Below are 27081 nucleotides of genomic sequence, written 5' to 3'. Positions count from 1 at the left end.
CAACAAATTGCCTTTTATTGGTCACAATGACCTTTCAATTGGGTTTATAGTCTAATTGATCAAACTAATAAAGCTTCTTTGTTATTTTACAGCCGACAATAAAGACTCCAAGGGGCGCTTTCGTGATTTAGCGATGCGTGTCTTACAACAAATATCAAAAATTAATTCGATTGCTGCATTTTATAATAGCCGAATAATTACTGCTGATTTAATGCATATTAATACGTTTTGCTGCGGCACGCCGTTATTATCATGCAAATTTGATGGCTGAATAAAAGCAATTTGTATCAATGCTTTATTTATATATTTTCAGGCAGGGCAAGCTGTAATGTCGCTCGGCCGTGTAATTGCATTTTCATAAGCAATAACGGTACTGAATCGATGGGGTGGGGTGACTCAGAAAACGACAAAAATAACCCAACATTGACTAGAAATGGGGAAGTTTGTAACTAATTTTTGAGAATCTTTATTTTTTGATTTCCATGACTATAATTTGGCGAAGGTGCGCCGTCTCGGGCCGCAACTCTAAACAAATCTAATTAAACTTGGTCGAATAATTTCGAACAAAGACCGCGTTGAAAGTAAATGGTGATTTCACGGCGGCTGATTTGGCCGTCTGGCCGAAATATCGCATTTGATCATTCATCGTCTAGTGGTGGAACTAATCGAGACACCCTCTCGACGAATTAAACATGTAACTCGAATCAAACAACGCTCAAAAAATCCAATCTATCTCGATCTGATTCGGTGCAATGACGCGGACACGGGGTGGTTTTGCATCGGACAACTTTAATCCCCGAAGAGACCCAAGTTGACTAGTTTTGGGACCGAGAGAACTGATTATGGATTAAATCGAAACGCGATGAATGATGCACACCCGTCGGTGATATTAAAAACTCGGACAAATTGGATCGAAGACGGTGAGGGTGACTTCGGATCAACGATGATCCGATCATTTCCAAGCCGGTTTTAAGAGAAAATGCAATTAAAGCCAGGAAAAAGGATAGAAATTGCAGCGGGAGATTGCGCTGCCCCGACTCAATATTTTTCTGTTGCGAAAACTAATAGAATATGAAATATACCTAAATTCGTGCTTGCTCATTCTTACTTACCAAACAAGTTTCTTATTTTCGAATATTACCTAAAAAATGAAATGAAAAAAATTGAACGGTACTTTATTTTTCAATTTTGTTTGCACAGTGTGTCCCAGCGAGTTGATAAAGTCCATAACATATTTATCTTCAAATATTAAAATTTTAAAAAATGTGTATAGACAATTGATAAATACTAATTTAGTGCATCGCCTGAAATTATTTTCAACTATACAGCGTATCCCAAAATAAGTTGTGTTTTTTTATTAAATGTTAAATTAAAATTCTTGGCATTTTTGAATATAGCTTTTGATTTCAATGTTTTTAAGCTAAACTTTGCCGATTTTGTTTAGTTATTGAAATAAGTTAGTTTTTTCTTGACGAAAACATATCCTTTTTAAAAATTTATTACAAAAAAAGTTAAGACAGCTAGAAAAAAAAATTACCACTGTAAACAGAAAAGTGTGAACTTTAAGACTATAACATTTTTTTAATGTATTGCAGTCGAAAAGTTAAAAAAATGTAAAACTTTGTTTAAATCAAATAATTAAAAAAAATAAATGAAACACTCTATTTTTTTATTTTTGCATCTAATAAATTGATAAATTAAAATATATTTAAGTTTAAATGTTAATTGTAGCAACAATGCATATCATTAACATGAGCATTTTTTGATAACAAGGCAATCATAGTAATTCTACTACGGATTTGTGATTCGTCCAGAGATTGTAAAGGTTGACATAAATATTAAAATTCAAATTATTTTATTGTAAAAATAAAGAATAATAGATTCAGTGGAACATAAATGTGGTTATTGAGAGATATTTTTTCCATCTCTTATGCAAATGTGCACTTTTTGGATATTGAAATAATGATTAATTTTTTTATGTTTATACAGGTGTTTCACATAATTTTACGAGGCCTGCGCCTCGTATTACAACCTTTTTAGTTAGTTAGTGATTAAGATAGATAAACTAGAATCATATTCATGCCGTCTCTTGATAGAACACATGATAATTGTTTCTGAAAAACTGCAGTTTCACAACTACTGTCATGTGTTTTTTGTGTCCAGTGTTTTGTGACTTTTGCATATCTGGGTGCGTACATTAGGCGCAAGCCTAGTAAAGTTGTGTAGAACACCCTGAAGTTAAATACTCGTATCTTTTAAGTTATTAATTGTAGACACTTAAAAGTTAATGTTTTTGGAAAGATAATTTCATAATCTCTTATTAGATGCAAAAACAAAAAGAAGGTGTTTTTTATCTGTACAAGTACAACATACTAAAAAATTGTTATAGTCTTAAAATTTGTACATTTTTCTTTGCAGTTATAAAAAAACATTATTAGCTGTCTTAGTTTTCATGTAAAAAAGTATGTTTTTGTCAAAAAAACAACTAATTCAAGAACTAAGCAAAATCCACCAATAGAAGTTTAGTTTATAAACATTAATAAAAAGCTACATCCAGAAATGCCAATGAAACATGGAGTTTCATTTGAAAAAACATAAATTTGTGTAACTTATTTTGGGTCATCCTGTATAGTTGAAAATAATTTCAGTTTAGTATTGATCAATTTCCTATATAATTTTTTTAAAACTTTAACAATTAAAGGTCAATAATAGACTTTACCAACTCGCTGGGACACCTATTTCAACAAAAATACATGATTTGATTATTTTCTTGAAGAAGTTTTAGTTTTTGTAAAAATTAAACAATTTGATTTTTATTTTTTTCTTATTACTTGATTCTTCTATACTCGTATAGAGCTTAGTTTTTTATGGTGAAATTTGCTTCAGGCTGGCGCCCGGGCTGCAGCAGACACAGCTCTCGCAGCAGATTCCTGCCAGCAGTACGACCCTGCAAGGGGGCCCTCAACAGTCGCCGCTGGTGATGCCGGTGTTCCCTCTACGACCGGCCCAGTCGACTCATCCTCCGCATTATTCGCCGTACTCCCCGTCCAGGTTCCACATCGACAAGAGATGCCAACACCGATGCTCCTGGAAATGTCTCAGCATCGGGCTCATCCTCCTGGCTGTGGCCCTCACCGCCATGTTGGCGTATTTCGCAGGTAGTTAAACGACTTTACGGCGCTTTGTTGTCATCGTGATTTGTTGCAACGTGCCGCATTGTAAATTTCAGGGATTGCCTCAACCGTTTTATATCGAAACATAACCGTTAAATGGGTACATTGTACCCTATTATATTGCAAATATTGGCGTAAAGCGAACGCCCGTGTTCTCGGAATAAAGCCAACGAAAGGTTTTATAGCGGGGTGAGAGAAAAATACCAGAATGGGGGTTATTATCAATAAAATGATATTAGGCCGCGGGAGATAAAACGAAATTATGGCAAACTGACAAATAATTAACAAGCAAAATAGCGTTTTTGTCTCTTTTGTTTCAGCGGTGAGTTCAATGAAACCCAACATGGACTCATCAAACTGCATTCTTGTGCAAGATGTTAAGGATGTCACCCATGACCAGATGACGCAGGGTTCCGTCTCGACTCAAATGCCGACCGAAGGTACCCCAAACTTCCAATCTTTTCCTTTAAATCTCCTGAAAATTTCAGAATCCCTCCCCACGAGTACGGCGGAGCACTCCAGTGCAACAACCCAACACAGTTCACTCCAACCGCCCCAACAGCGCAGCCAACCACAAACGCAGTACCCACCACTGCCCCTCGAACAGCGCGAATTCAACACTCTCCACACCGTCACGATACCCCCATCGCAATTCTGGAATTCAGAATTCCGAAACAAGCAACCGGCTTTCATTCGGTTTAATTTCACGCTGCCTTGGGGGGCAAATTTTGCGGTTTACGGGAGGAGAAACGTGGCCCCCAGTGTGACTCAGTACGATTTTGTGGAGTTCATTAAAGGGGGGCGACTGGACCATAGGCTGAGACGGAAAAGGGCCACTGAGGAGAAGGAACAAGAAGGGGTGTCACATCCACAGTTCCGGTTTGGCTACGAGAATAAGAATTTGCACCGAACCGACGTTTTGGATAGTATCTCGAGTTCGTATGAAGGGACTCGGAAAATTTTAGCCGACTCTGAGCCCAAAGGGCCGTTCTATGTTCCTCACAATATCAAGCTGAGTTATGAGGACTTATCGACGGATTTGCCCCATCCCACTCTCGACCTGGGGTTGGGTATCGACGAGCACGTGATTGCGAAAAGGGAAGCCGATATGGAGCCGATGCTGGTGAATGTCAGCCTCCTCCAATACTTGGACACGGGCCGCTGGTTCCTGTCGGTCTATAACGACGAATTGCAGCCGCACAGCGTATCTCTGATCATTTCAGAAGCGGAAGGTGTGAGCACGACTTGTCCTAACGACTGTTCGGGCCGCGGCTCCTGCTACCTGGGCAAGTGCGATTGCATCGACGGCTTTCAAGGGATCGACTGCTCCAAGAGTGAGTATTTACTTTATCTACCGCTCGCTTCCCAATTCCATTACGAAGCTCTCGGACAAACAGAACCGCCATTATTAATGGCCACGGCTGACGATGCCATCGATCCGGGACACGGCTTTTTTACTTTTTTGATAATAATCGCATTGTGACGACACGAGGAGATATATAAAAAGAAATGTATTTAATTAAAAAGAATGCCCGTTAACTGGATATTGATTTTTATTAAAAATTTTGAGAACATAAGAAAGAGAGTTGTTAAATACATATTTACATCTTAATGATTTAACTTTTGCAATTAATTTATACCTCTTTTTTATTGTTTACTAAGTACAAGATATTACTGTTAATAAATAATAAAGCAGACTTCTATTAAAAAAAAAATAATTTGAAAAACATTGAGACAATTTGTATTGTTTAATTTACAGTTAATTTTTGATGAAATACTCGTACGTCAATATTAAAATTGTAGTTATTAATACAGGGTGTGTCAGAACTCGCGCCCCAGATAAAAAAATTAAGTAAGATAAGACACCAGGAACAGGGAAAAAATGTTTAAAAAGTTCTATCTGTCAAAAAATTTTGACATTTATTTTTTGATATTTGACATTTTTTTATGTCTTTTTTAATGATAGATCATTTAATAAAGGTACAAAAATTTTGCCAATAAAAACCACAAATAACATTAAACAGAGTTGCAATTTAGAATAGAGCTTTCTTGTTTTTCTTCTAATTCCCTGTAGCAAAAAAACTTATTTTTCCAACAGAAATAAATAGTGCAAAATTTAAAATCTCATAACTTCGAAATTTTTGTAGATATAATTTTTTTAACATTTCTTCCATGTTCCTGGTATCTTACCTTTTATGACATTTTTCGCCCTCAGAGGGCGCGAGTTCTGGCGCACCCTGTAAACAATTTTTTTTTAACGAGCCGATCTGGGTATCTCAAAAGAAATAAAATATTTTGAGACAGGTGAATTTTTATTTAGAAAGGAAACACTTTTTTTAGTGTTCTTTCTCTTCAAATTTTCATATGAGGTACCACAAAGAGGTACCATTTAAAATTTTGAATGGTTTGTCTGTCTTACAAAGAGTTGATGCTACAACTTTAAAAAATACACTAAAAGGTGTCCCTCTGCTAATAAAATTTGACGTATCTACAGATTTTCTAATGTTTGTTTATTGAGATATTTAGGATGGCTCGTTTTAAAAAAATCACTTTGTATGAAATTTTTGCTACGAGATAATAATGGTATAATGGTGTATTGAATTTTATAATAATCTATTTTTTGAGGTAGCATAATATGTACCTAAATATCTCTTGTACCTAAATAACAAAACAGTTTATTGCAGTAGATGGGTACAATAGGCAGAGAGCTACTGGACAATAATATTTAAAAAAAACACAACTTTTTTTCCTAGCTCGTATATTTAAAAACAAATGTTTTACATAAAAATAAGCTTTATTGTGAAGATAAAAATATGTAAGATTTATTTTTTCACTCGATAAGGATTGATGTATTTATATGCAAAAAGATGATCTTCAAATTATTTTTTAACTTCAATTCTTGCATTTTGTAGAATTCATATAAACAAAATAATTTAAAATTATAGACAATTTTATTATTTTATAATTTGCATATCTATTAAATCACCTTTTTTATTTTATTCGAGTACATATTGTTCAATTTTTTAATGACTAGTCTGTGAAAATAATAAACTAATTATAAAATAAAATATAAATAAAATACGAAATAATCTGATAAAAACAGTAAAGTCGATGTTTATTTCAATGTTCAGTAATAATTGCGGTAAAATTTTCTTCTGGCCCGGCGCATCCACCATTTTTAGTACTAAAATTATGTTATATTGGGCCACACAAAAACATGATTTTGAAAACAAAAAATGTTGGCAATTGGTTGTTGAAAATAACATTTTCCCCACGTACTCGTACTCCAGTAACACAGTCACTTTGACATTGATTGTAAATACATATTTTTTCCATTTTTTAAAACAAAATTTGTTTTAATTTTGTGGGATAGATTTATTTTATTAGACCCTTAAATTTTGGCAGGAATAAAATATAAAACGCCATTTTAACTAGTATAATTAATTAGGTGTGTGCCCCGTCCTGTGCTCCGGCCACGGGCAATACGGCGGTGGCTTGTGCCACTGCGAGGAGGGCTGGAAAGGCGCCGAATGCGACATCCCCGAGAGCGACTGCCGCGTGGCCGATTGCTCCGGACACGGCCAGTGCGTCCGGGGCTCCTGCCACTGCAAACCGGGCTGGAAAGGCGAGACTTGCGACGAGCCCGACTGCGAAGACCCCACCTGCTCCGAGCACGGGGCTTGTGTCCACGGGCAGTGCTACTGCAAGGCCGGCTGGAAAGGTCCCCGATGCGACGTCATCGACGAGCAAGTCCATAAATGCCTCCCCACGTGCTCCGACCACGGAGTGTACGACCTGGAAAGCGCCAAGTGTGTTTGCAACAGACACTGGACAGGACCCGACTGCTCCCAAGGTACGCGAAAGTGTTTTTTTTTCTGTTCTAGGAATCAAAGGGTTTGTTGCAGCCCTTTGTAATTTGGATTGTGGGTCTCATGGGCGGTGCGATTCCGGGAAATGTCGGTGCGATGTGGGATGGACGGGTCCTCGCTGCGAGCAATTGCCTTGTGATCCCAGATGCCAGGAACATGGACAGTGCAGGAATGGAACGTGCGTGTGCTCGCAAGGGTGGAACGGCCGGCATTGTACCCTTCGTGAGTATAACGGATGTTTTGTTCTTTCCGCATGAATGAAGTTTCCTGAGAAATGACGTGCCAAACCTAGTTCCTAATATTTTCCAAGCTTTCTTCAGTTCTTGTTTTATTTAAATTCATCCTGATTTTGTCCAGAAAAATGTATTATAAAATGTAGAGCTACTTTACATTTTTAGTGATAAACGGATTATGACTTCACAATAGCCTGGCGCAACAATTTTTATTAAAATGAACACTAAAAGTCAGCGAAACGTTTATTTACTTTTAGTTTAGTCTCTGTTTTCCACACTCTAACTTATACCAATAAGTAATTCAAATGAAATTAATCACAGTTTTTATTCTAATTTTTTTTTCAAAAATACATGTGTTAAAAATGAAATCAAATACGTATATAATATATAGAAGAACTTTTCAAACATTTATTGGAAAAGAAGAAAAATCAGAAAAACTATTCAAGTTGTAAAATAAATAAGAAGCAAAGGAGAAAAATAAAAGAGAAACTTCTTTTTCGAATAAGTTAGAAAATTAATGTAATATTTAAAAAAATTAATTCAAAGTAACAAAGAAAATGAGCTTGGACATTTAGATCCTTTTTATCTCATCTTTCCATATTTTTGCAAATTTTGACGTAAATCCTCTTATTTTTCCTTTCCTTGTTTTTGTAATTTTTTCGGTTGTATTTCTAAAATGACTGTCAGTCTCTACCCCTTTCAGAGGATTACGTGTTTGCGCTCTCGAACTAATTTACTTATCGCTCACAGCTTCCGCATTTCCATCCTCACGCGTCTCTTCCACCGGAGAAATTAATACCTTCTCTACGTACAATTATCTTTTCAACCGTGTCAGAACTGGGTTCCCTTCCCCGGTAATAGCTTGCGGTCCTCCTATCCGCCCTTCTTCCTCCTCTATAAAAATAATCATTAAGATGACTTGCAGCCGGGTGCGAAAACGGCTGTTCCGGACACGGCCAATGCACCCTTGAAGAAGGCCTCTACAAATGTGTGTGCATCAAGGGCTGGGCCGGCTCTGACTGCAGCATTCCCCTGGAAATGGAATGCGACGACGACGTCGACAACGACCACGGTGAGTTTTCCCTTTATTGATCAAACTCGCGAATTATTTCGGAATGTTACGCTTTGACGAGTATCGGACTTGTCGGCTGCAAAGAGGGGAGCTTTAAAATTCCGAATTCGATGCAAAAACACATTTGATACCCAACTATCCTGTTTTATTGCCTGTCATGTATGCGGACCCTTCCACGTGACTTGCATCGAGTATGACAGCCTGCATGAAATCTCTACACGACTTTCAAACCGTCCCAGATATTATTTTTAAATGTAATCGCTTTTGATTAATGGCAAAATAACAGGTTATATCATTATTTATGGAATCCCAGGTGGTCGACGGTACTTTGAGAAAATTGGATTCGTGCCACGCACTCGTTCGGTCTATATGTTATTACCGATAATAATCGTAGCAGTGGGTTCGATTAATAAACACCTCGTGGAAACTACTAATGCAAATGCATAATTTTTTAGGCGTTAACCGATCTAATCTGTTTATGTAATACTTTCAAGGAAAATGTTGCCTATTCCGTTTTATTTTTACAATTTTTACTTCGTAACTGAGAATGATGAAACTAAGATTTTTTATTATTTATTTTTTATTTTTATTATTACCGCCGAGGGGCGGTTAACTTGAAAAAAATTGAGCATTAATCAAGTTATGTTTTAACGACTATAATTCTAATTTCAAAAAAATTCTATTAAAATTGCAGTAATTTTAAAAAAATTTCACCAAAATTATAGGAATTGCTATAATTCCAAATTAATTCCTGTAATTCTAAATTCATTCCGATAATTTTAACAAAATCAACGTCATTTTGAAAAGAAATTATCTCTTATAATTTCAAAAGGAATTCTAGTAATTTTAAAAAAGTCTAGTAATTCTAAAAAAAAATTCACCAGTAATTCCAATAATCCCTAGTAATTTCATTGGTTTCAGATTAATTTCTATAATTCCTGTAATTCCATATTAATTCCATATTAATTCCCATAGTTCTAAAAAATTGAACGTAATTTTAAAAAAATTATCAATAGTAATATTTCGAGTGCATGCTAAATTGTCGATACTTTAAATTAGAATCAATTTGGTATGCGCAAGGGGTGTTTTGCAGACTATTACCTGAACAAGAACAATGTTCTTATTATGAGAAATAAAAAAAAATATGTCACCCAAATCATTCAAATTTTTGAGATTCATCCAATTAGATTCGCGGTAAGGTAAGATAAAGGCAAATTATCGATAATTTGCACACGTGCTGAACTATTGCGTAATTTGAATCTGATTGGATGAATCTCAGAAATTTGAAAGATTTGATTGGCTTAAATTTTATGAGGGAAATAGTCAGTGCAATTTTGATGCCATTAGTCGATTTAATTTTTTTCTCATGACGATTAACTCACAGGACTGTTTAAAATAATAATCTCCGGTGATTTAAAAAAAAGAAATACCACAGTTTAAAAAAAGCACTGTTAAAAGTCATAGGATTCAAAATACTTACATGCTTGTTCCGAGATAGAATAGTCAAGTTTTTTGGACCCAAATTTGTCATTTATTGGGAATTATATATTTGTATTTAGATGGAATGACGGACTGCTCCGATAGCGAATGCTGCACTCACCCGTCGTGCTCGGACCACATAATGTGTCTCTCCAGCAACGATCCTGTGGAAGTTCTTCTTCGAAAACAGCCGCCTTCGGTGACGGCGTCGTTCTACCAACGAGTGAAGTTTCTCATCGAGGAAAACTCGGTCCAGTCGTACTCGCACATGGACGAATACACCGAGAGGTAAGTCCCCTCATGGATCTTAGTGTGTCTCGTGATGTCTTAGAGCTTATACCGAGCAGAAATCTAGTCACGCAGACCATTCAAATGCGGCTCACAGGAAATCAGCTGTGCACGTTGAGTCGGAGGTCGGCGGACACTCGCTGGCCGCTTTGCTCGGGCACCGCACACCCCCAGCGGCGCCCTGTCCCACCACCCCCCTAATCCGCCCGCCCGGAGCCTCCGGGCGCTCATTTGTGTCTTGTCTGAATCCCTGTGTGCGTCTCCCCCAAAGCCCGAGTCTGTCACAGCTCAGATTGCGGCGCGATTTATACACCGCCGAGACCCAATCTGATTTTTTTTCGATAATTTTAAGATAGTTTTAGATGTTGTTAAGGCCCGTAGCCCTAGGTACGTATCACGCCGGTGGCGGACACAAGTTCAGCAGCCAATGTTGTTTCACGCTTCCGTCCGGCCATTTTCTCTCTATATGTTATTGTTTGTTTGCTAGTAGACCTTGCTAACTTGTGTCTGTCATTGTGTCTGTAGCTAAAATTGTGTTGTGTTGTCACGAAACGTGTGAGTGCGGGAGCGAATCGGCCGAAATGGAGACGGGACGGCGCGACGGAGCGCCACGGTACGCCACGTCGCGTCGTCCCTGCTTTGTAGTACGTGCGGCGACGAAGGGCCGAACTTAAGTTCGGCCCAAATCGCAGCAGAGTATTGCCGTGTGGTTAGTAATTGTCCTGTCTTCTGTGTCCCCTATGTCGCTGCTGCAACCTTCACTTGTAGCGAGTTCTGGAATTCCTTTACACCGCGGTAAGTGGCAGCATCTCCCCATGTTCTGTCTGTCTGTCTGTTCGTCTGTCCGTGTGCTGCCTGCAGCCTGCGCTCCCCTATTTCTCATCCTCGAAACGGCTCGCCACAGAAAAACAACAAGCCCACAAATTTGCTAATTAACAAATTAACCTCAACTGTTCTATTTCATATTATCAACGATAATAAATAATCAGTTAATTTTAAACTAGTGGCAAATAAAAAAAATCTTTTCTTGAATAATGATTAAGTAATTTAACTAAATTACTCAACATTTATAAAACTAACACAAATAACAAACTTTTTCAATACATTTTTTGTCTGTTAAGACACAATAGTTAAAATTATTAAAACTGAATCAGCTATTTAAACATTTTTTACTGATATTAAAAACCTTTTTCTTTTTTTTCCTATCGAGTGCGTTTTCTTCAAAAACTATTTAGATACTTTTAAAAGAACTATGAGGAGAAAACTACTACAAAACGCAATCAATTTTTAAAAATTGATTTTAAAAAAACCAAATTCATTAATTTGTTTTAGATTTCTAAGTAACATGTTTTACATAATTTTTTTAATTACGGTTGAACAGTTTTGCGGTAAATCAAATTGTTAAAAAAATTGCTATAGCGTGTTTCAAATCTGGTGGCGAACTGACGTTGTCAAAAATGACTGAATATTGACACTAAACATATGTTTACTATTAAAAAAATATTGTTTATAGGCGTCGCATGAAATAATATTTCAAAACCACTGTTATTCTTTAAAAAAATATAATAAGTAGGTACTCGTACATAAAATGAAGAATGATGAACAAATTATTAAATTGTTAACGCATGAAAAGAATATACAAAAATAATATTCCTAACAATCCTTGTCTTCAAAATTTTTAGAGAAAAAAAGTACGCCCATGTATTTTTTTAAGTGGGCGCACTCCAAGTGTCTATTCTGTCACTGTCAGTTCGCCACCACATATGGAATACAAGTGTATTCCAATTCTATTCAGACAGTTGTAATTATAAAACAAAAGATCTTTTGAATATATTGTCATTTAATAGTTATTTCTTATACAAAACGACAAAGAAATTGTTTATCTATGAGTGAAAAGGTTAAGTTTACGAGTGACGAAGTCACGAGTAGATAAACAATTTTTATCGGCGTGAATAATATTTTGTATTATTTTGTACTGACCTACCAAAATTTCTTGAATATAAACAGTAGATAAAAATTACTTTATTTCCCTAGGCGATAAAAAACTACTTTTTCTACTGAAATTAGTTGATAAAAGCACTCTTTAACATTAAGTACAAAATAAAAAAATTAAATAAAAACAGTACGACCATGAAAAACAAAATAATGAAAAAAATATATAAAATAATTTTGAAATTTACTGAAGAATAACAACTTTCCTACTTTTAACGGGATCCATACTGAAACTATTATTATGAGGAGCAGACTTTCAAAATACAGTTTGTCCATGTTTTTGTGAATTGAGATAAAGGTTTTTAAAGTTTTTTTATAAAATGCCTCCAGCCGTAAAATTAGTGTCCAATTTGTACAGTTACGGAATTAAAAAGTTCACTGTAATCTACCTTTTACTGTCATCATGATTGACATTTGACAATTAAACTTTTCTGTCAGTGACGCTGTTCTTTAAGTCAAAATGTCATACAAGAGTAAAAAATGAGGCTATTAATATAAAGGTTGTTTTAGAGTTTACAATATGAAAATGACAAAACTGCCCGAAATTTTAATTCCGCAACTGTACATATTTTCTCACATTTATTGTCATTGATATAAAAAATTAAAATTATTTCTTAAAAGAAGGACAGTTTTTGTTCTCTCCTGTAAAAATGCAAATTTGGATAAACTGCTTTTTGAAACAGTTTTATTTATTATTTTATTTTTATAATAAAACTATCTCCTATGTAATTGTTTGAATTTCGTAGTAGTCATTTCAGCACTTTCATATTTGTAAAAATATTTGATTCTTTTTCTCTACCAGTTTTTAAAACGCTGCTTTACGTTATGTGTCTTTTGAAACATATGAGAATGAAAAAATTCAAACTTGACACAAATTTTAACAGTTTTTTTATTTTTATTTTTTTAAGAGGTAGGCTAAACTTTTATAATTTTCATAACTTTTTCCACATATTAGATGTTGTTTAGACAAAAAATGTATGATTTGGAATTTTATTATTATTATCATCTATACCGCTTGTACTTGGAAATAGATCACAATCATTCAATAATTATATTATACGTTTTTATTGTCTAAAAATACGTTTACAACAAGTTTATTAACTTTCTTTTGAAATATTTCTTTGTTTATTAACCAGACACAATTGTTATACAAAATTGTGAAATTATTTTGATGGCTCGTGAGTTGTTGTTTTTGTGTCGAAGACCGTCCATTTATTTGTCCCATCTTTATGTATCTCTGTTTGTTCATTTATTCATGCTTCGTATTCATCCCTAGACCTTTTCCGGACGTACCAAGTCTCGTAAAGGGTCTCGAAATTATTTTTTCAGTTGCATTGAATGTCCAGCTCTTGTTTCTGTCGCTACGCCATTTGTGACTCGTCCACATTCATAATCATACCATGAATCAATCATCAATCCCCGATGCTCGACACACACATCAAAATCATCGGCGTTTTATAAATTGCAAACACCCCACACTCGTTGTCTCGTTGCGCTGGAGAACCAGAACGGACACCAAACCGCCAAAGAAACAACATTGTTATTTACACCGAGAAATAATATGAAAATACTTGTTTTGTTGATAAAGACGGCTCGGCCGAAGTCCCTCCTTTGTCTTCGTGTCATTGTCAGAAACCCGCGACCTTTGTGCAACCTGTCCTTTACACCCACCCAACACCAGTGCCCTCTATTGCATCGTTGCATTTTGATCGACCACCATACACTCTATCACGCCGACCGGTGGAGCGCGTGAACCAACTAGAGGCCCCAATACGTCAGTTGACGTTTTTTTTAATAATGAAACTGTAAAAAGAGTGTCTATATGTCAAAAAACGCACTGGGGACTCTAGAGTCCTCCGGTCGGCCCGAAAATTAAAAACCCATCTAAAACTTTGGTGTTATGGTACTTCGATGTTGAAATTTTAAAATTTATTTCATACGTAGTGGTGGACCAATGCCTGCACATGGACATCGTTGTTGTAATAATGAAGAGCAGCGACAATAAAATTGCTGCACCGATTATCTCTACTTTATTGTGCTGTAAGATCATTATTGCAGCAAAAACACAGCTTATATTTACAGCTTTTATGATCAATGCTGAAAACGGTGCATGAAACGTAAGATCGATACAGATCAATTATTTTCGAAATCGGGTGCTTTGTGATAATTGGCCGACTTAGCTGCGAAAATGACTTTGCACTCTCAAAGCTTCTTCTCTTTTTTCTTTTTTGAGATTGCGACGTCAACGATTTGTAAATTGTATTACTATTGCTTACCGGAATTTGTTAACAGCCGTGTAGCAGTAATGAGAGGTCAAGTTGTTACACCTCAAGGACTTGGAATTGTCGGGATAAGAGTCTCGGTCGATAGGGAATCGAGGTTCGGATTCACTTTAACCAGACAAGGGGGATGGTAAGTGGTCTTTTTTATACTTTCTTTGCTAGCGCCTCTTGTCTTTTCCAATGGATTAGACAAAGCAGAGGATTTTTCCATACTTATCCTTCCTTTACGGCAATGTTAATTAATAATAAAATAAAGAAAAATAAAAGTGGAGATGACCCATGCAATAATTTATCTATTTTTTATTATTTTCAGACATCTTTTGACGAAAACACAATTTTGTGGGTATACAAGATTAAACTTGTTTTTTTTATAAGAACTGTTACATTAGTAATTTTTTCTCATTTTAACCTAAACCCAGCCAAAATGTTTTTTAGATATGTGTTAAAATTGATAAACGAACGAACAAAATTTATTTTAACTACAAGGATTTAACTTTTATTTCTGCTTTTATGAATTAGCTTTAATAACGTGTTTACCTGCCAACCCAGCGCATCCACTAATTTCAATTTCAGATATACCATAAAAGCTTACTAAGTGTAATCACTATAGACATATTTTTTACATTTATTATTTCTCATACAAAAGCGTGATCATTTAGAACTGTTTAAGTTGGCAAGAGATTTGAAAGTATTGTTGTTAATAATTTGTAACACTGCAACCGGATACTGTTTTGCTTGACAAATACTTGACGTACAACCCCTCAAGATCGTTAAATTGTTGCTTATCAAAACCATACTCCAGTGGTTTCCTTTAAAAATTAAAGTCAGATTCACTCGTTCTTAATCACTTTGTAAACTCTTAAAAAACTATGAATTTAATAATTAATTCTCTAGTTGTTAATGTTGTCTAACTCAAGTGACGAGAAAACTGTTAACAAGGTTTGGACTTGACGAAGTCAGTACAGATGATCGTGAGATAGACTTTAGCTACAACTTTTAAATAAATAACCAAGCAGTAAATTTTCTATAGTTATTTCCAACAATTTTGTATTTGTTTATAAAAATTATATTTTTATTATTTATTAGAATAATTTCAAGAAGATTCTTAAACCGGAAAAACACATTTCAGAAGATATAGTATATTAAAGTACAAGTTGCAGAAGGTATCTATTCAAGCACAAATTTGAAATTCCGAATCGAGCCGCGTGGCGGCGAGTTGAGGAACAAATGAGTGCTTGAAGAACCTTCTGCAACAAGTGCTTTATACTATTTTTTCTATTTTGCCGCCTTATATCATTTTATAAATTAAAAAACGAAAATTTAATTTTTTTTCTAGAGAATTTTGCGACGGTTGGCGACATTTAGGTATGTGGAATAATTTTAGGCGGCTGTACAAAATAAAAATAATTCACATTTTCACAAAATGAATTGTGAAGAAAGTCCGTCACTAAAATTAAATTACGGCGAACGACTTATTCCAGCATTCCAATGACGTCATTTGGGTACTGGAATAGACTTATTCTAACACCGAAATAGAAAAAAAAAAATAGTATTTTTTTCTGATTACGCCTAAAAGGTTTTAAAAATCACATTATTTGTGTGTCATCACGGCATCCATAGTCCCTAAACAGTCTAGGTCTATTTATAAACTATGTTTTTTTATATTTAATTTTTTTTATTTTAAAGCATTGAATTGTCAATAATTGTTTATGCAAGAACACTAAAATTATGCTAATGTTGATGTAATGTTTATTTTCTTTACTTCTTTCTAAAAATTAATTCATTAAGTTAAGTTGTAGATAAAACACAAAAGATTTCGCTAGTAGTAAGAAAACAAAACATTTTTATTTTTGTTTATGATAATAATTGTGCTCTTAGTGTATTCAGATATGTTTTCGTTCTATTGCAAAGATCGAAGATGTGCATATGCATTTGCATTAATTTTCATTCTTCTTTAATTGAACAAGCTTGAAATCTTTTTGAGAAATAAGGCAACGCAAAACTCAGTAACTCAACAATTTGAAGTCGTTTTACGACCCAGCTCCAGTAATAATAAGTATCTAAAAGAAAAGTGACGAGCCGTAATCTGACTACAGGGCAATAAATAACATTTTGTTTAGCTCGGAAAGAAGGCAAGTGCAGCTCGCTGCCGAGCACGTCGGAAGTAAATCATGTCGGCTTAAGGGGACGTTCTGCAAGTTATTGTTAGCATTTCTAATAGACTTTCGTGAATATCATACATATTTAAAGTCTCTCTCTCTCCATTAATTCGCGGATTTATCCGTCGGAAGGACAAATCCATGCATTTTTCCTTTCCGTTGAATTAATTATGTACAGAGACCGATCACGCGTATTCTAAATTGCCTCTCATTCTAGTAATTAAAATAGCATTTCATGTTAAAGGAAGCAATGCTTGATGATTAATTAATAAAGTGTACAAAGCGTTCTTTGGATTAGTTTGTCACAAGTTGTTATGCGTCGGAAAATTACACTCAAATCCATTACTTTGATGTGGCGCATTCTACTGTTTGTGCCGAAACGTAGCGAGTGTTTGTTTATTTATCTAAAGCACCTCGACGGACTCGAGTTTTTCAGGGCCGTAATAAAATTTAAAATGCTTTGATGCATTATTAAAGGATACTCCTTTATGGGAATTCCACAGAGATGGAAAAGGTCGTGCCGACAAATGCTACGCTAATTCGATGATTTACTCAAAAAGTTGGAAAATAACAAACTGGAAAAAATTTTAAATAAAATACGAGTGGAGGCAATTCAGTCTCACACTTATGCCAGGACTGTGTTAAAGCACCTTTTTTCAATAAAAATATACATTGAAGTGTTTCCAGTTTTTTAACTTCTCTTTCCACTTTTCTCCATCATGTTTTTTTAATAAAAAAATATAAACACAGGAAAGTATACGTTTTTATAAAGAACAATTACTATGCAAGCTTTTTTGTATCAACAAAAATAGTAAAAAAATCACTTTAATGCTAAATCCTTTTAACCACGTCCTCTCCCAATTCCCATTCTTATCGCCTTTGGCCCGGCTTAAAATTCATAGAACCTTCTCGAGCAATTACCCACGTAATAAAATAACGTCTTAGAATAGAAATTGGGTCTCCACTAGTGTCGTTAATTAGCCGTTGTCTTTCCCGCTTTACCTTCTCCCAAATCTAATTTCTTTAATAATTTAATTGTCCCTCCACGTCTTGCATTTTTAATCCTCCAATTCTCTCAGGTTTGACGTGTTGGTGAACGGCGGCGGCGCAGTCACTCTCCAATTCCAACGTTCACCATTTAAACCACTAACACGCACGGTTTTCGTACCATGGAACCAAATTGTGGTTCTACCCCCCGTCCATATGCAACTCAACGAGGATTCAGATACTTCCACCCTCCAGAACAGTTTTCTAAGTCGCAACCCTGCTATAAACTTTCCGGGGGTTTCTCGCTCGTTGTTTACTCCCAATGGAGTTCTACCGGCTTCATGTGAGGACCACGACCCGGAGGTACTAAAACCGGTTATAACCGGAACTTGGATGCCAGAAGCGGTGGGAGGATTGCCTGGCCGGAGCGTTATTTTTGCTGAAACGCAAATTGTGCAAGAGTCTATTCCCATTCCAGGGTCGGACTTGCATTTGATGTATCAAAGTTCTCAAGCCACCGGTTATCTGAGTACTATTTACATGAGATTAACCGGGAGGTCAATCCCGAAGACGTTGACCCATGTACATGTCAGAGTTGAGGTAGAGGGTTCCTTACATGTTAAAACTTACGAAGCAGATCCGGACTTGTTGCATATTTTTGCCTGGAATAAACGCAATGTTTATAAGCAGAAAGTGTATGGGATTGCACAAGCCAAGGTTTCGATCGGGTATCAGCACTCGAGTTGCCCTGAACCAATCTGGGAGACCCAAACGGCCGATTTGAAGGGCTTTGATGTCGATATTTCGGATATCGGAGGTTGGGGATTGGATATCCACCACCATTATAACTTCCATGAGGGAATTTTGCAAAAGGGGGATGGCTCGACCTTACATTTCAAGCAGTATCCGAGGACAGTAAATGTTGTCATGGGGACTGGCCTCCAGAGGTCGCTTGATTGTCCGGGTCAATGCGGAGGACCGGCCAAAGACGCTAAATTGTTAACACCAGGATCGCTAGCTAGTGGTCCCGATGGGAGTATCTACGTCGGTGATTTCAATCTAGTCAGAAGAATTACTCCCGAAGGAAATGTCTACACTGTGCTCCAACTAAGGTCAATATCAATCAAAACTCTCAAAATTCCAGCACTTATCTCGCTTTTTCGCTTTTACAGGGCCACACAAGTCGCTTATCAATACTACCTGACCATATCACCGGCTGATGGCCACTTGTATGTCTCCGATCCAGAAAAACATCAAATTCTGAAAGTATTGTCTCTGGAGCCGGTTCAAGACCCGAGTATTAACAGCGAACCTGTAAGTTTTGACGCTTTCCTCTTGACAATAATGTGTAACAACTTTGTTTTAGGTGGTCGGCAACGGAGAGAGGTGTATACCAGGGGACGATAGCCAGTGTGGGGATGAAGCACCGGCCAAATACGCAAGACTTGCCCACCCCAAAGGACTGGCAATTGCCGCCGACAAAACCATGTATATCGCCGATGGGACAAACATAAGAGCTGTGGATCCTAAAGGGATTATCCACACGCTTATCGGCAATCACGGCCACCATAATCACTGGAGCCCCATTCCCTGCCATGGGGCCCTAGCCGCCAGTCAGGTCGGTGTCGGAAAAACAATGTTTTTTGGTTTGGATTTTTTTACAAATACAGGGTGATTCATCTCAGCTCCGGTCTTCTCAGCTCAGTTATTAAGTGGGAATTTTGATATTTTGTAGACTTTATTTATATTCTAGAGCGCATTTTAGGAAAATATTTTTGATTATACAGGGTGGCCCAAAATAAGTTACAATACAAACTTACGTTTTTTAAAATGAAATACCATATGTTTATTGGCATTTTTGAATGTAGTTTTTAATTTCATTGTTTTTAAGCTAAACTTATCTATTAGTCGATTTTGCTTAGTTTTTGAATTGAGTTGATTTTCTTGGCGAAAACATCCTCTTTTTAAAAATTTATTACACAAAAAGTTAAGACAGCTGAAAAAAAAATTACCACTGTAAAAATAAAACTACGGACTTTAAGACTATATAACATTTTTTTAATGTATTGAAGTCGAAAAGTTAAAAAAATGTCGAAGTCTGTTAAAAGTTAAATAACTTAAAAAATTTAAATGGAATACCCTATTTTTTATTGTTCCATTTTATAGACTGATAAATTGTCTATCTAAAAAAATCAACTTTTTATATCTCGAATTAATAAATTAAAAGATATTTAATTTTAAATGTTAATTATAGCAACAATGCCTATCATTAAAATGAGCATTGTTGATCCCAAAGCAACCATAGTAATTCCACCACTGATCACTTATTTGGGATTCGTCCAGTAATTATAAAAGCCGACATAAATAAAAAATTCGAATTGTTTCATTGATTATACAGGGGAATAATGGATTCAGTGTAACGTAAAAATGATTATTGAGTGATATTTCTTCCATCTCTAGTGCAAATGTGCACTTTTTGGCTATTGAAATAATAATTATTTTTTTATGTTTATAGTTAAATATCTTTTTAGTTATTAATTGTAGACTCTTAAAAGTAAATGTTTTTGGAAAGATGCAAAAACAAAAAATAGGGTGTTCAATTGAAATTTTTCAAGTTATTTAACTTTTAACAATTTTTTTTTTAACTTTTCGACTTCAATACATTTAAAAATGTTATAGTCTTAAAGTTCGTACTTTCTTCTTTACAGTGGTAATTTTTTCCAGCTGTCTTAACTTTTTTTGTAATAGATTTTTAAAAAGAGGATGCTTTTGCCAAAAAACTCAACTTAATTCAAAAACTAAGCAAAATCGACTAATAGAAGTTTAGCTTAAAAACAATGAAATTAAAAGCTACATTTAAGAATGCCAAGAAACGTATAGTGTTTCATTAAAAAAAAACTTAAGTTTGTATTGTAACTGAATTTTGGGCCACCCTGTATAATCAAAAATATTTTCTTAAAATGCGCTCTAGAATATAAATAAAATCTACAAAATATCAAAATTCCCACTTAAATAATAACTGAACTACAGAAGACCGGAGACCGGAGACCGGAGATGAATCACCCTGTATAATTCAGTTTTAAAAAAATTAAAGAAAGAATTTTAAATTAAAGTTCAATTTCCAGGCGCAACTGCAGTGGCCAACGGGGCTAGCCCTCAGCCCCCTCGACGGTTCCCTCCACTTCGTCGACGACCGGCTCGTGCTTAAACTCACTGCCGACATGAAAATTAAAGTCGTAGCCGGCACGCCTCTCCATTGCCACCGCGAAGACAATACCACCAAACCTCAAACCGACGACGTCCTCGGCACGGTTCTCGCGCTCGCATTTTCACCCAACGGCGATTTCTACATCGCTGAATCCGATACGCGCAAAGTCAATTATATCCGACTGATCGACTCCTCGGGGAAAATCACACATTTCGCTGGGAAAATCCAAGACCGGATTCGAAACAATTGCGATTGCGCCGTCAACGCCACTACGGTGAGTCCGCGAGGGAATGACCCACCCCCGGCATGTATTTGTGGAAATACTGATGAGACGACGAGCAATGCGGAGACGCTTTTGTCATCGAATGCCCGATTTCAAGCCATTTCGGCGTTGACGGTGTCGCCGGGAGGGGTGCTCCATGTGGCCGATCAAGGGTCGTTACATATTCTAGCCTTGCAGCATTATCTACCAACGCATGATGAAAATGGGGAGTTTAGGATTCCGTACCCGGCGGCAGGAGAGATTTATGTTTTTAATCGGTATGGCCAACATGTGGCGACCAAAGATTTAGCAAGTGATAAAACACGATACTCGTTCCTATATTCCAAAAATACGAGTTTTGGGAAATTGTCGACAGTCACCGATAGTTCTGGCAATAAAATACAGTTTTTGCGAGATTACAGTAACGCCGTGAGTTCAATTGAAAACACTCAAGACCACAAATCCGAACTCAAAATTTCCGGTGTTGGTTATTTGGTGAAGTTGTCGGAGAAAGGCCGTTCTGAGATTGAATTAGACTACGATATGAACTCCGGGCTTTTAACAAGTCGGTCTGGTGGTGGCGAAACCTTTGTCTATCAATACGATTGGATTGGACGAGCTACTGGTGTTATCCTATCAAGTGGTGAAACCCTCGAACTCACGTCAAAAATTGCGGAAAACGAGGGTTTGAAAATCACAATTTCCAAACCCCCAACTCAGCTTACCGTCACAGGAAAAGCTAATAAGAAGGTCATAATGATTGACAATTCCGAAGTGACCGAAGCTGTAACGTTGACTAACTCTACAGTTTCGGTACTTTCAGCCTGGGGAGGCCGAATGGAGATCACTGCTGTAGCAAGACATCCTTTGTTAGAAGCCTCACTTCCTGTCGAAGCCGAAATGTTGCCAGTTTGGTCGGAACAAAGCACGATTTTCGGTGAAGGCATTCGAAACTTCATGTCGACAAAATTCAGTCTAGTTGGTGACGTTCGGAACCCACAACAAACCCTAAACCGAGAGATTTACGTCAATGGGACGAAAATTCTAGGAATTGAGTTTGACCAATTCACGAGTCGGGAGGTGTTCTACGACCATGATAAACTGCCACTATTGACAATAACCTACGACCCGGCTGGGTTACCTTTAGCTTATATTCCCCACAACGGGGCTGATACCCTCAACATATCATACGATACGTTCAATAGAATCGATGCTTGGAAGTGGGGGAACAGCGAGTTGAAGTATAGTTACGACAGACATGGGCTTTTATCAGAGATAACAAGCACACTAGACGGAACACAAATCTTCACCTACAACGACTGGAACATGTTATCAAAAATCACTCTTGCGAGTCAGAGGAGTTTCTCCTTGTCTTATGACGATGATGGTGGGTTACGTCACGTAATATTGCCAAGCGGGACCAGACACTCTTTCAGTTTGCAACCCTCTTTGGGCTTCTTCCGTGTCACATACACACCTCCAGGAAGCCTCCGCGCTTACTTACAACACTTCTCTCACTCCGGGCAGCTCCTCCAAACTGTTTTCCCCGGTGAAGGAGCACGAGTAGTCTACCGGTACAACACCAATGGACGATTAAGTGAAGTCGTCCATGGTGATGGTAAAACTTTGTACCACTACTCAGAAACCTCAGGTTTACCAAGTCAAATATCACACGTCGAGCCCGATTTGGAATATCGCTGGGACTATCAATACATCGGAGGGCTTTTAATGGAAGAAAGAATCGATTTTGGTGCCAAAACCGGTCTCAGTAACGCGAAATTTACCTACGACTATGACAATAATTACCGACTTATCGGAGCACAGGGCCGAATCGGAGGACAAAACCTCCCCCAATACAGTCTAGCGCACAACCCCAAAACCGGGGCTCTGGACATGATCGGAGCTTTCAAAATAAATAAACCGAAAAGTAACGAAACGCAAGTTTATGACGGCACGGCCTTGTTTTCACGAAGTGTCAATTCACGGTTTCTTGAAACGCAAGTGGCTTTGACTATACATGGCATGGAAGTGTTCAGGATGGAGTTTAATCATGACATGCACGGGAGGATTTCCCAGACGAGGACTTACACGAGGAATGTGGGAGTTAATCCCTATACAAACATAAAGAACTATACTTGGGACTGCGACGGACAACTTTTAGGAGTGGAAGCGCAGGAGCCTTGGGGGTTCAGATATGACGATAATGGGAACATGTTGTCGCTGACTTACAGGTAAGTTGTGAATGTTGGTGTTGGGGGATTAATAAATGGGTGTTTTAGGGGTAATACTATTCCTATGGAGTATAACCCGATGGATAGAATTATCAAATTTGGGGAAGGACAATACAAGTACGACAGTCGAGGATTGGTTGTACAGAATGCAAGGGAGGAGAAGTTTCATTATAATGCAAAAGGGCTACTGGTTAGGGCAACCAAGAGGGGGCGCTTTGATGTGCGATACTTCTACGATCATCTTGACAGGTTTACCAATTTCCTAATTATTTACTACTTTAGAAAATAAAATTTCAACTTTTTCTTGCAACGTGACATTTTTTTAATAAATTTTTGTGTTATTTGTGCAGATTGTCAGCTCGTAAGGACAATTACGGCAACGTCACCCAATTCTTCTACAATAACGAATACCGCCCTCGCGAAGTCAGCCAAATCTACTCTCCCCGAGACGGAAAACTCATGTCACTGGTTTATGATGACAGGGGACACCTGATTTACGCCCAAGTTTACAGACATAAGTACTACGTCGCCACGGATCAGTGTGGTACCCCTGTCATGATTTTCAACCAGTATGGGGAAGGGATAAGGGAGATAATGCGGTCACCTTATGGACACATTGTGTACGATTCCAACCCGTATTTGTATTTACCCGTGGACTTTTGTGGCGGCTTATTGGACCAGGTGACACGAATCAGAGGAATTGAAATGAAATGAACTTACGGTGCAATTACAGGTGACCTCATTGGTGCACATGCCAAATGGGAAGGTCTACGACCCGCTGATTGGACAGTGGATGTCGCCGCTGTGGGAAGATGTTCTCGAAAGGGTTGCTACGCCAACACAGTTGCACCTGTACCGGTTTAACGGAAATGACCCCATTAACATGGGTGTGAAGCGGGACAAACCAACAGGTAATTTTTTTTTTCTATTTTGCGTCTGAAAGAAAGCTAATTTCTATACCAAAACAGATGCTTTAATAAGCCATTTCAACACCAATTTAGGTGCTGAAAGAGACTACTACAATTTACTTTCTAGAGGTTGGTTATGGTGATTTTCAGCGCCGTTTTGAGCGATTTCTCTTTTTTTCAGGTGGTGTGTATAAAATATTTGCAGTATTCACTTTTAATTCAACAAAATTTTGAGAAATACTTGAGACTCGACACTTCGAAAATCGAACTTTCAAACTTTGTAATATTTATTACCAACCTCAAAGTTCCTAAATTTTGAAAAATTGGCTTTTATACCTAGCATAAAAAAACTCGTTTCGTAAGTCATTTGTGGAAACTCGTTTTTTTATAAAGCTTGTGCTTTGCTGCTCGTTTCATTAACCTGAACTCGTTCCACAAAACTTGCCGTACGAAACGCGATCTTTAATATACTAATTTCACACTTGAAATTAAGTATTGTTTGATTTTGTACTAGATCATTTGGACTGGTTGGAGAAACTTGGATACAATTTGCAAAACCTCGCCCCCCAACTCTTCCCTGACGCTCTTCCCGGCGGTCGCATGCCGCCGCTTCTCACCCATCCGGCTACCTTCTGGAATCCGTCCAAAGAGACCCTCAGCAGCCAATTAACGATGCACGCGTCATCCACCGACATCCAATCAGGCTTCCTCGCACATCTCAACACCCGCAAAATGACCACTGCAAAAGATCTCTCGGCCCCCTCGAAGTCGGCACTGAAAACCGATGTTATGGATCTTGTACCGAAGAAAATCGGCGCCGCCTCTGATCCTCCTTTCGGGCGAGGCATCCTAGTCTCCAAATCCAGTCAAGACCAAGCGATAGTTTCGAGTGTACCGGCGGCTAACGCCATCTACCGAGATGTGTACACTTCAGTCTTTAACCGGTCGTATTTGCTTCCATTTACCTTTGTGGTACATAGTGCCCAACAAGACGCGTTCTATTTTGTTAAAGAAGAAACATGGAAGGCTAATGATGATAAAGGGCAATTGAAGCGGTTGCAAGGGCAGGTCAATACAACATTCCATGAAATTGCCAAAGAAAATGGAAGCGGAAATAACTATTTCGATGTGAAGATACATGGAGCCAATGCTGTGGTGAATTTGAGGTACGGTACGACTGTAGAGAAGGAAAAGCAACGATTACTGCACCATGCGAAATTGTCAGCGATACGTAAAGCGTGGCATAAAGAAAAGGAAGCTTTGAAAAGCGGATTTTCTGGTACCGTTGAATGGACATCTGGTGAAGTTGAAGAATTGTTGAAGTTGGGATACGTCTCAAATTATGAAGGGGATTACATCCATGACATTTTATTGTACCCCGAACTGGCCGAAGACCCTTACAATGTGAAATTTACGAAAAAACAAAACGAATCAAAGAAACGAAGAAGGAAAAGGGAAATGAAATGTCAAGAGCGTTGGTGGTTTTCGTGGAGCGATTTATGCTAGTGACTAAGTGAAACAATATTCAATTAACTAAGTGTGATGTACCAAGCTTACATGAATAATGTGAGACATTTTATACCAATACCAAAGTCTATTTGTGTATGTACTTCAAAGATGCCAAAATGTATATTATTTATTTACGATATGTTACCTATATGTATGTGATTTAAGCATCGGTGCGTGTCGATCAGCCGATTTTTTTTACCTACTTTTTGAAATATTGACTGACTTGCGGTCGAGTCGCATCGATTATGTAAATACTTGCAACTAATAGATATTTTAAATGAGAAAAAATACGTGAAACGGAACAGCATAGATACAAAAAACGGTATTATAATACAATTAGAGCTTTAATAGCCCGAGATTCGAACGATGAGCCATTAGACAGAGGTATCAGAAAATTGTAAATATAGTCCAGTTATTACCTTTTTAATAATTTTAAAATTAAATGAACGAATTTATCTTAGATAGGCAAAGAAAAATGAAAAAATCCTTGATATGTATGTTGTGTTGCTTTACTTAATAATTATAAGATATCATTGTGACTGATCTATGTTCATGATAGTAAAGCAAGAAACCTTATCCGCTATGTACCTTGCAGTCTTCTCACCACATTTCACCAAAAACTGAATTTTGTTACCAAACAAGGAATATAAAAATATATATTTTTACTCCGCCTGCCAGTGTAGTATATTTTGTGTGCTGTTGTTATTATTGGATATATTTCAACACAAAATGTACTAATTTAATGTCGATATATGTTGTCAGACTGTCATTCGCTGGGATATTATTGTGTTAAAACCGATGCTGTTCATTATACACTCGATTTTTATTCAAATATTTATTTGTACAGTTGCTTTATTTGTCCATCGCTAAATTTATATTTTCATTTAATGGAATCATCTAAGTATTATAAATGTTTTTGAAATAAAGAAATTGTTTTTTAAACGATTTTTCTTATCCCCAAAACTTTCTCACACACTTTATACATACCTCTTTCACTATTTCAAACTAAGTGTTGTAAATCGTAACAAAAAATTAAGAGTAGTGCAATGGTCAACCATTTACACTCTACAGATAGCGCCAAATTTGAATTAATAAAGTGATTGTCTTAATAAAACTAAAATAGCAAAACACACGAATCTAATATTCTCGAGAAGATGACTATTAGAAATTAAAAAAAAGAAATTTTTTCATCATGTTTTTGACATCCATGATTATAAACTATAACTATAAAAGTATAACTATTATCCAAATTCTAAATCTTCAGGTTAGTTAAGCTGTAAAGTTTAAAGATTCACGTGATATGTTTATAAGAATGAAAAATTATCTTTAAAACTTCAAATTTAAATATTTCAGGGGTCGCATTTGAATCAGTATTTGAATTTGAATTAGAGAAAAATTGCCGACTTTAGCGAGGCTCGAACCCCGGAAC

The 27081-nt window shown here is 36.8% G+C and overlaps 1 protein-coding gene across 4 annotated transcripts in view; it reads left to right on the top strand.

Annotated features, from left to right (window-relative positions):
- Positions 1–26594, top strand: part of LOC123005990 (teneurin-a) — a 63186-nt gene extending 36592 nt beyond the window's left edge. For 2 of the 4 annotated variants that reach the window (XM_044400103.1, XM_044400104.1), the window contains 17 exons: positions 2887–3158; positions 3494–3613; positions 3662–4507; positions 6622–7026; positions 7079–7264; positions 8201–8347; positions 9907–10114; positions 10883–10909; positions 14399–14518; positions 17627–18646; positions 18707–18848; positions 18901–19152; positions 20660–23235; positions 23284–23484; positions 23586–23916; positions 23969–24146; positions 24658–26594. In XM_044400103.1, the coding sequence (XP_044256038.1) occupies positions 2887–3158; positions 3494–3613; positions 3662–4507; positions 6622–7026; positions 7079–7264; positions 8201–8347; positions 9907–10114; positions 10883–10909; positions 14399–14518; positions 17627–18646; positions 18707–18848; positions 18901–19152; positions 20660–23235; positions 23284–23484; positions 23586–23916; positions 23969–24146; positions 24658–25649 (8023 nt within the window). In that variant the 3' untranslated portion in view covers positions 25650–26594. The remainder of the gene's footprint in view (positions 1–2886; positions 3159–3493; positions 3614–3661; positions 4508–6621; positions 7027–7078; positions 7265–8200; positions 8348–9906; positions 10115–10882; positions 10910–14398; positions 14519–17626; positions 18647–18706; positions 18849–18900; positions 19153–20659; positions 23236–23283; positions 23485–23585; positions 23917–23968; positions 24147–24657) is intronic. The other 2 variants (XM_044400105.1, XM_044400106.1) reach the window with 1 other exon arrangement.
- Positions 26595–27081: the final 487 nt, after the last annotated feature.

The sequence above is a fragment of the Tribolium madens genome, unplaced genomic scaffold (assembly GCF_015345945.1).
Source record: "Tribolium madens isolate multiple individuals breed KSU strain unplaced genomic scaffold, Tmad_KSU_1.1 Scaffold_20;HRSCAF=117;Tcas5.2_LG4, whole genome shotgun sequence".
NCBI classification, from domain to species: Eukaryota; Metazoa; Arthropoda; class Insecta; order Coleoptera; family Tenebrionidae; genus Tribolium; species Tribolium madens.
Note: the sequence above shows the minus strand (reverse complement) of the source record. Positions and strands in the feature narration are given on the sequence as shown.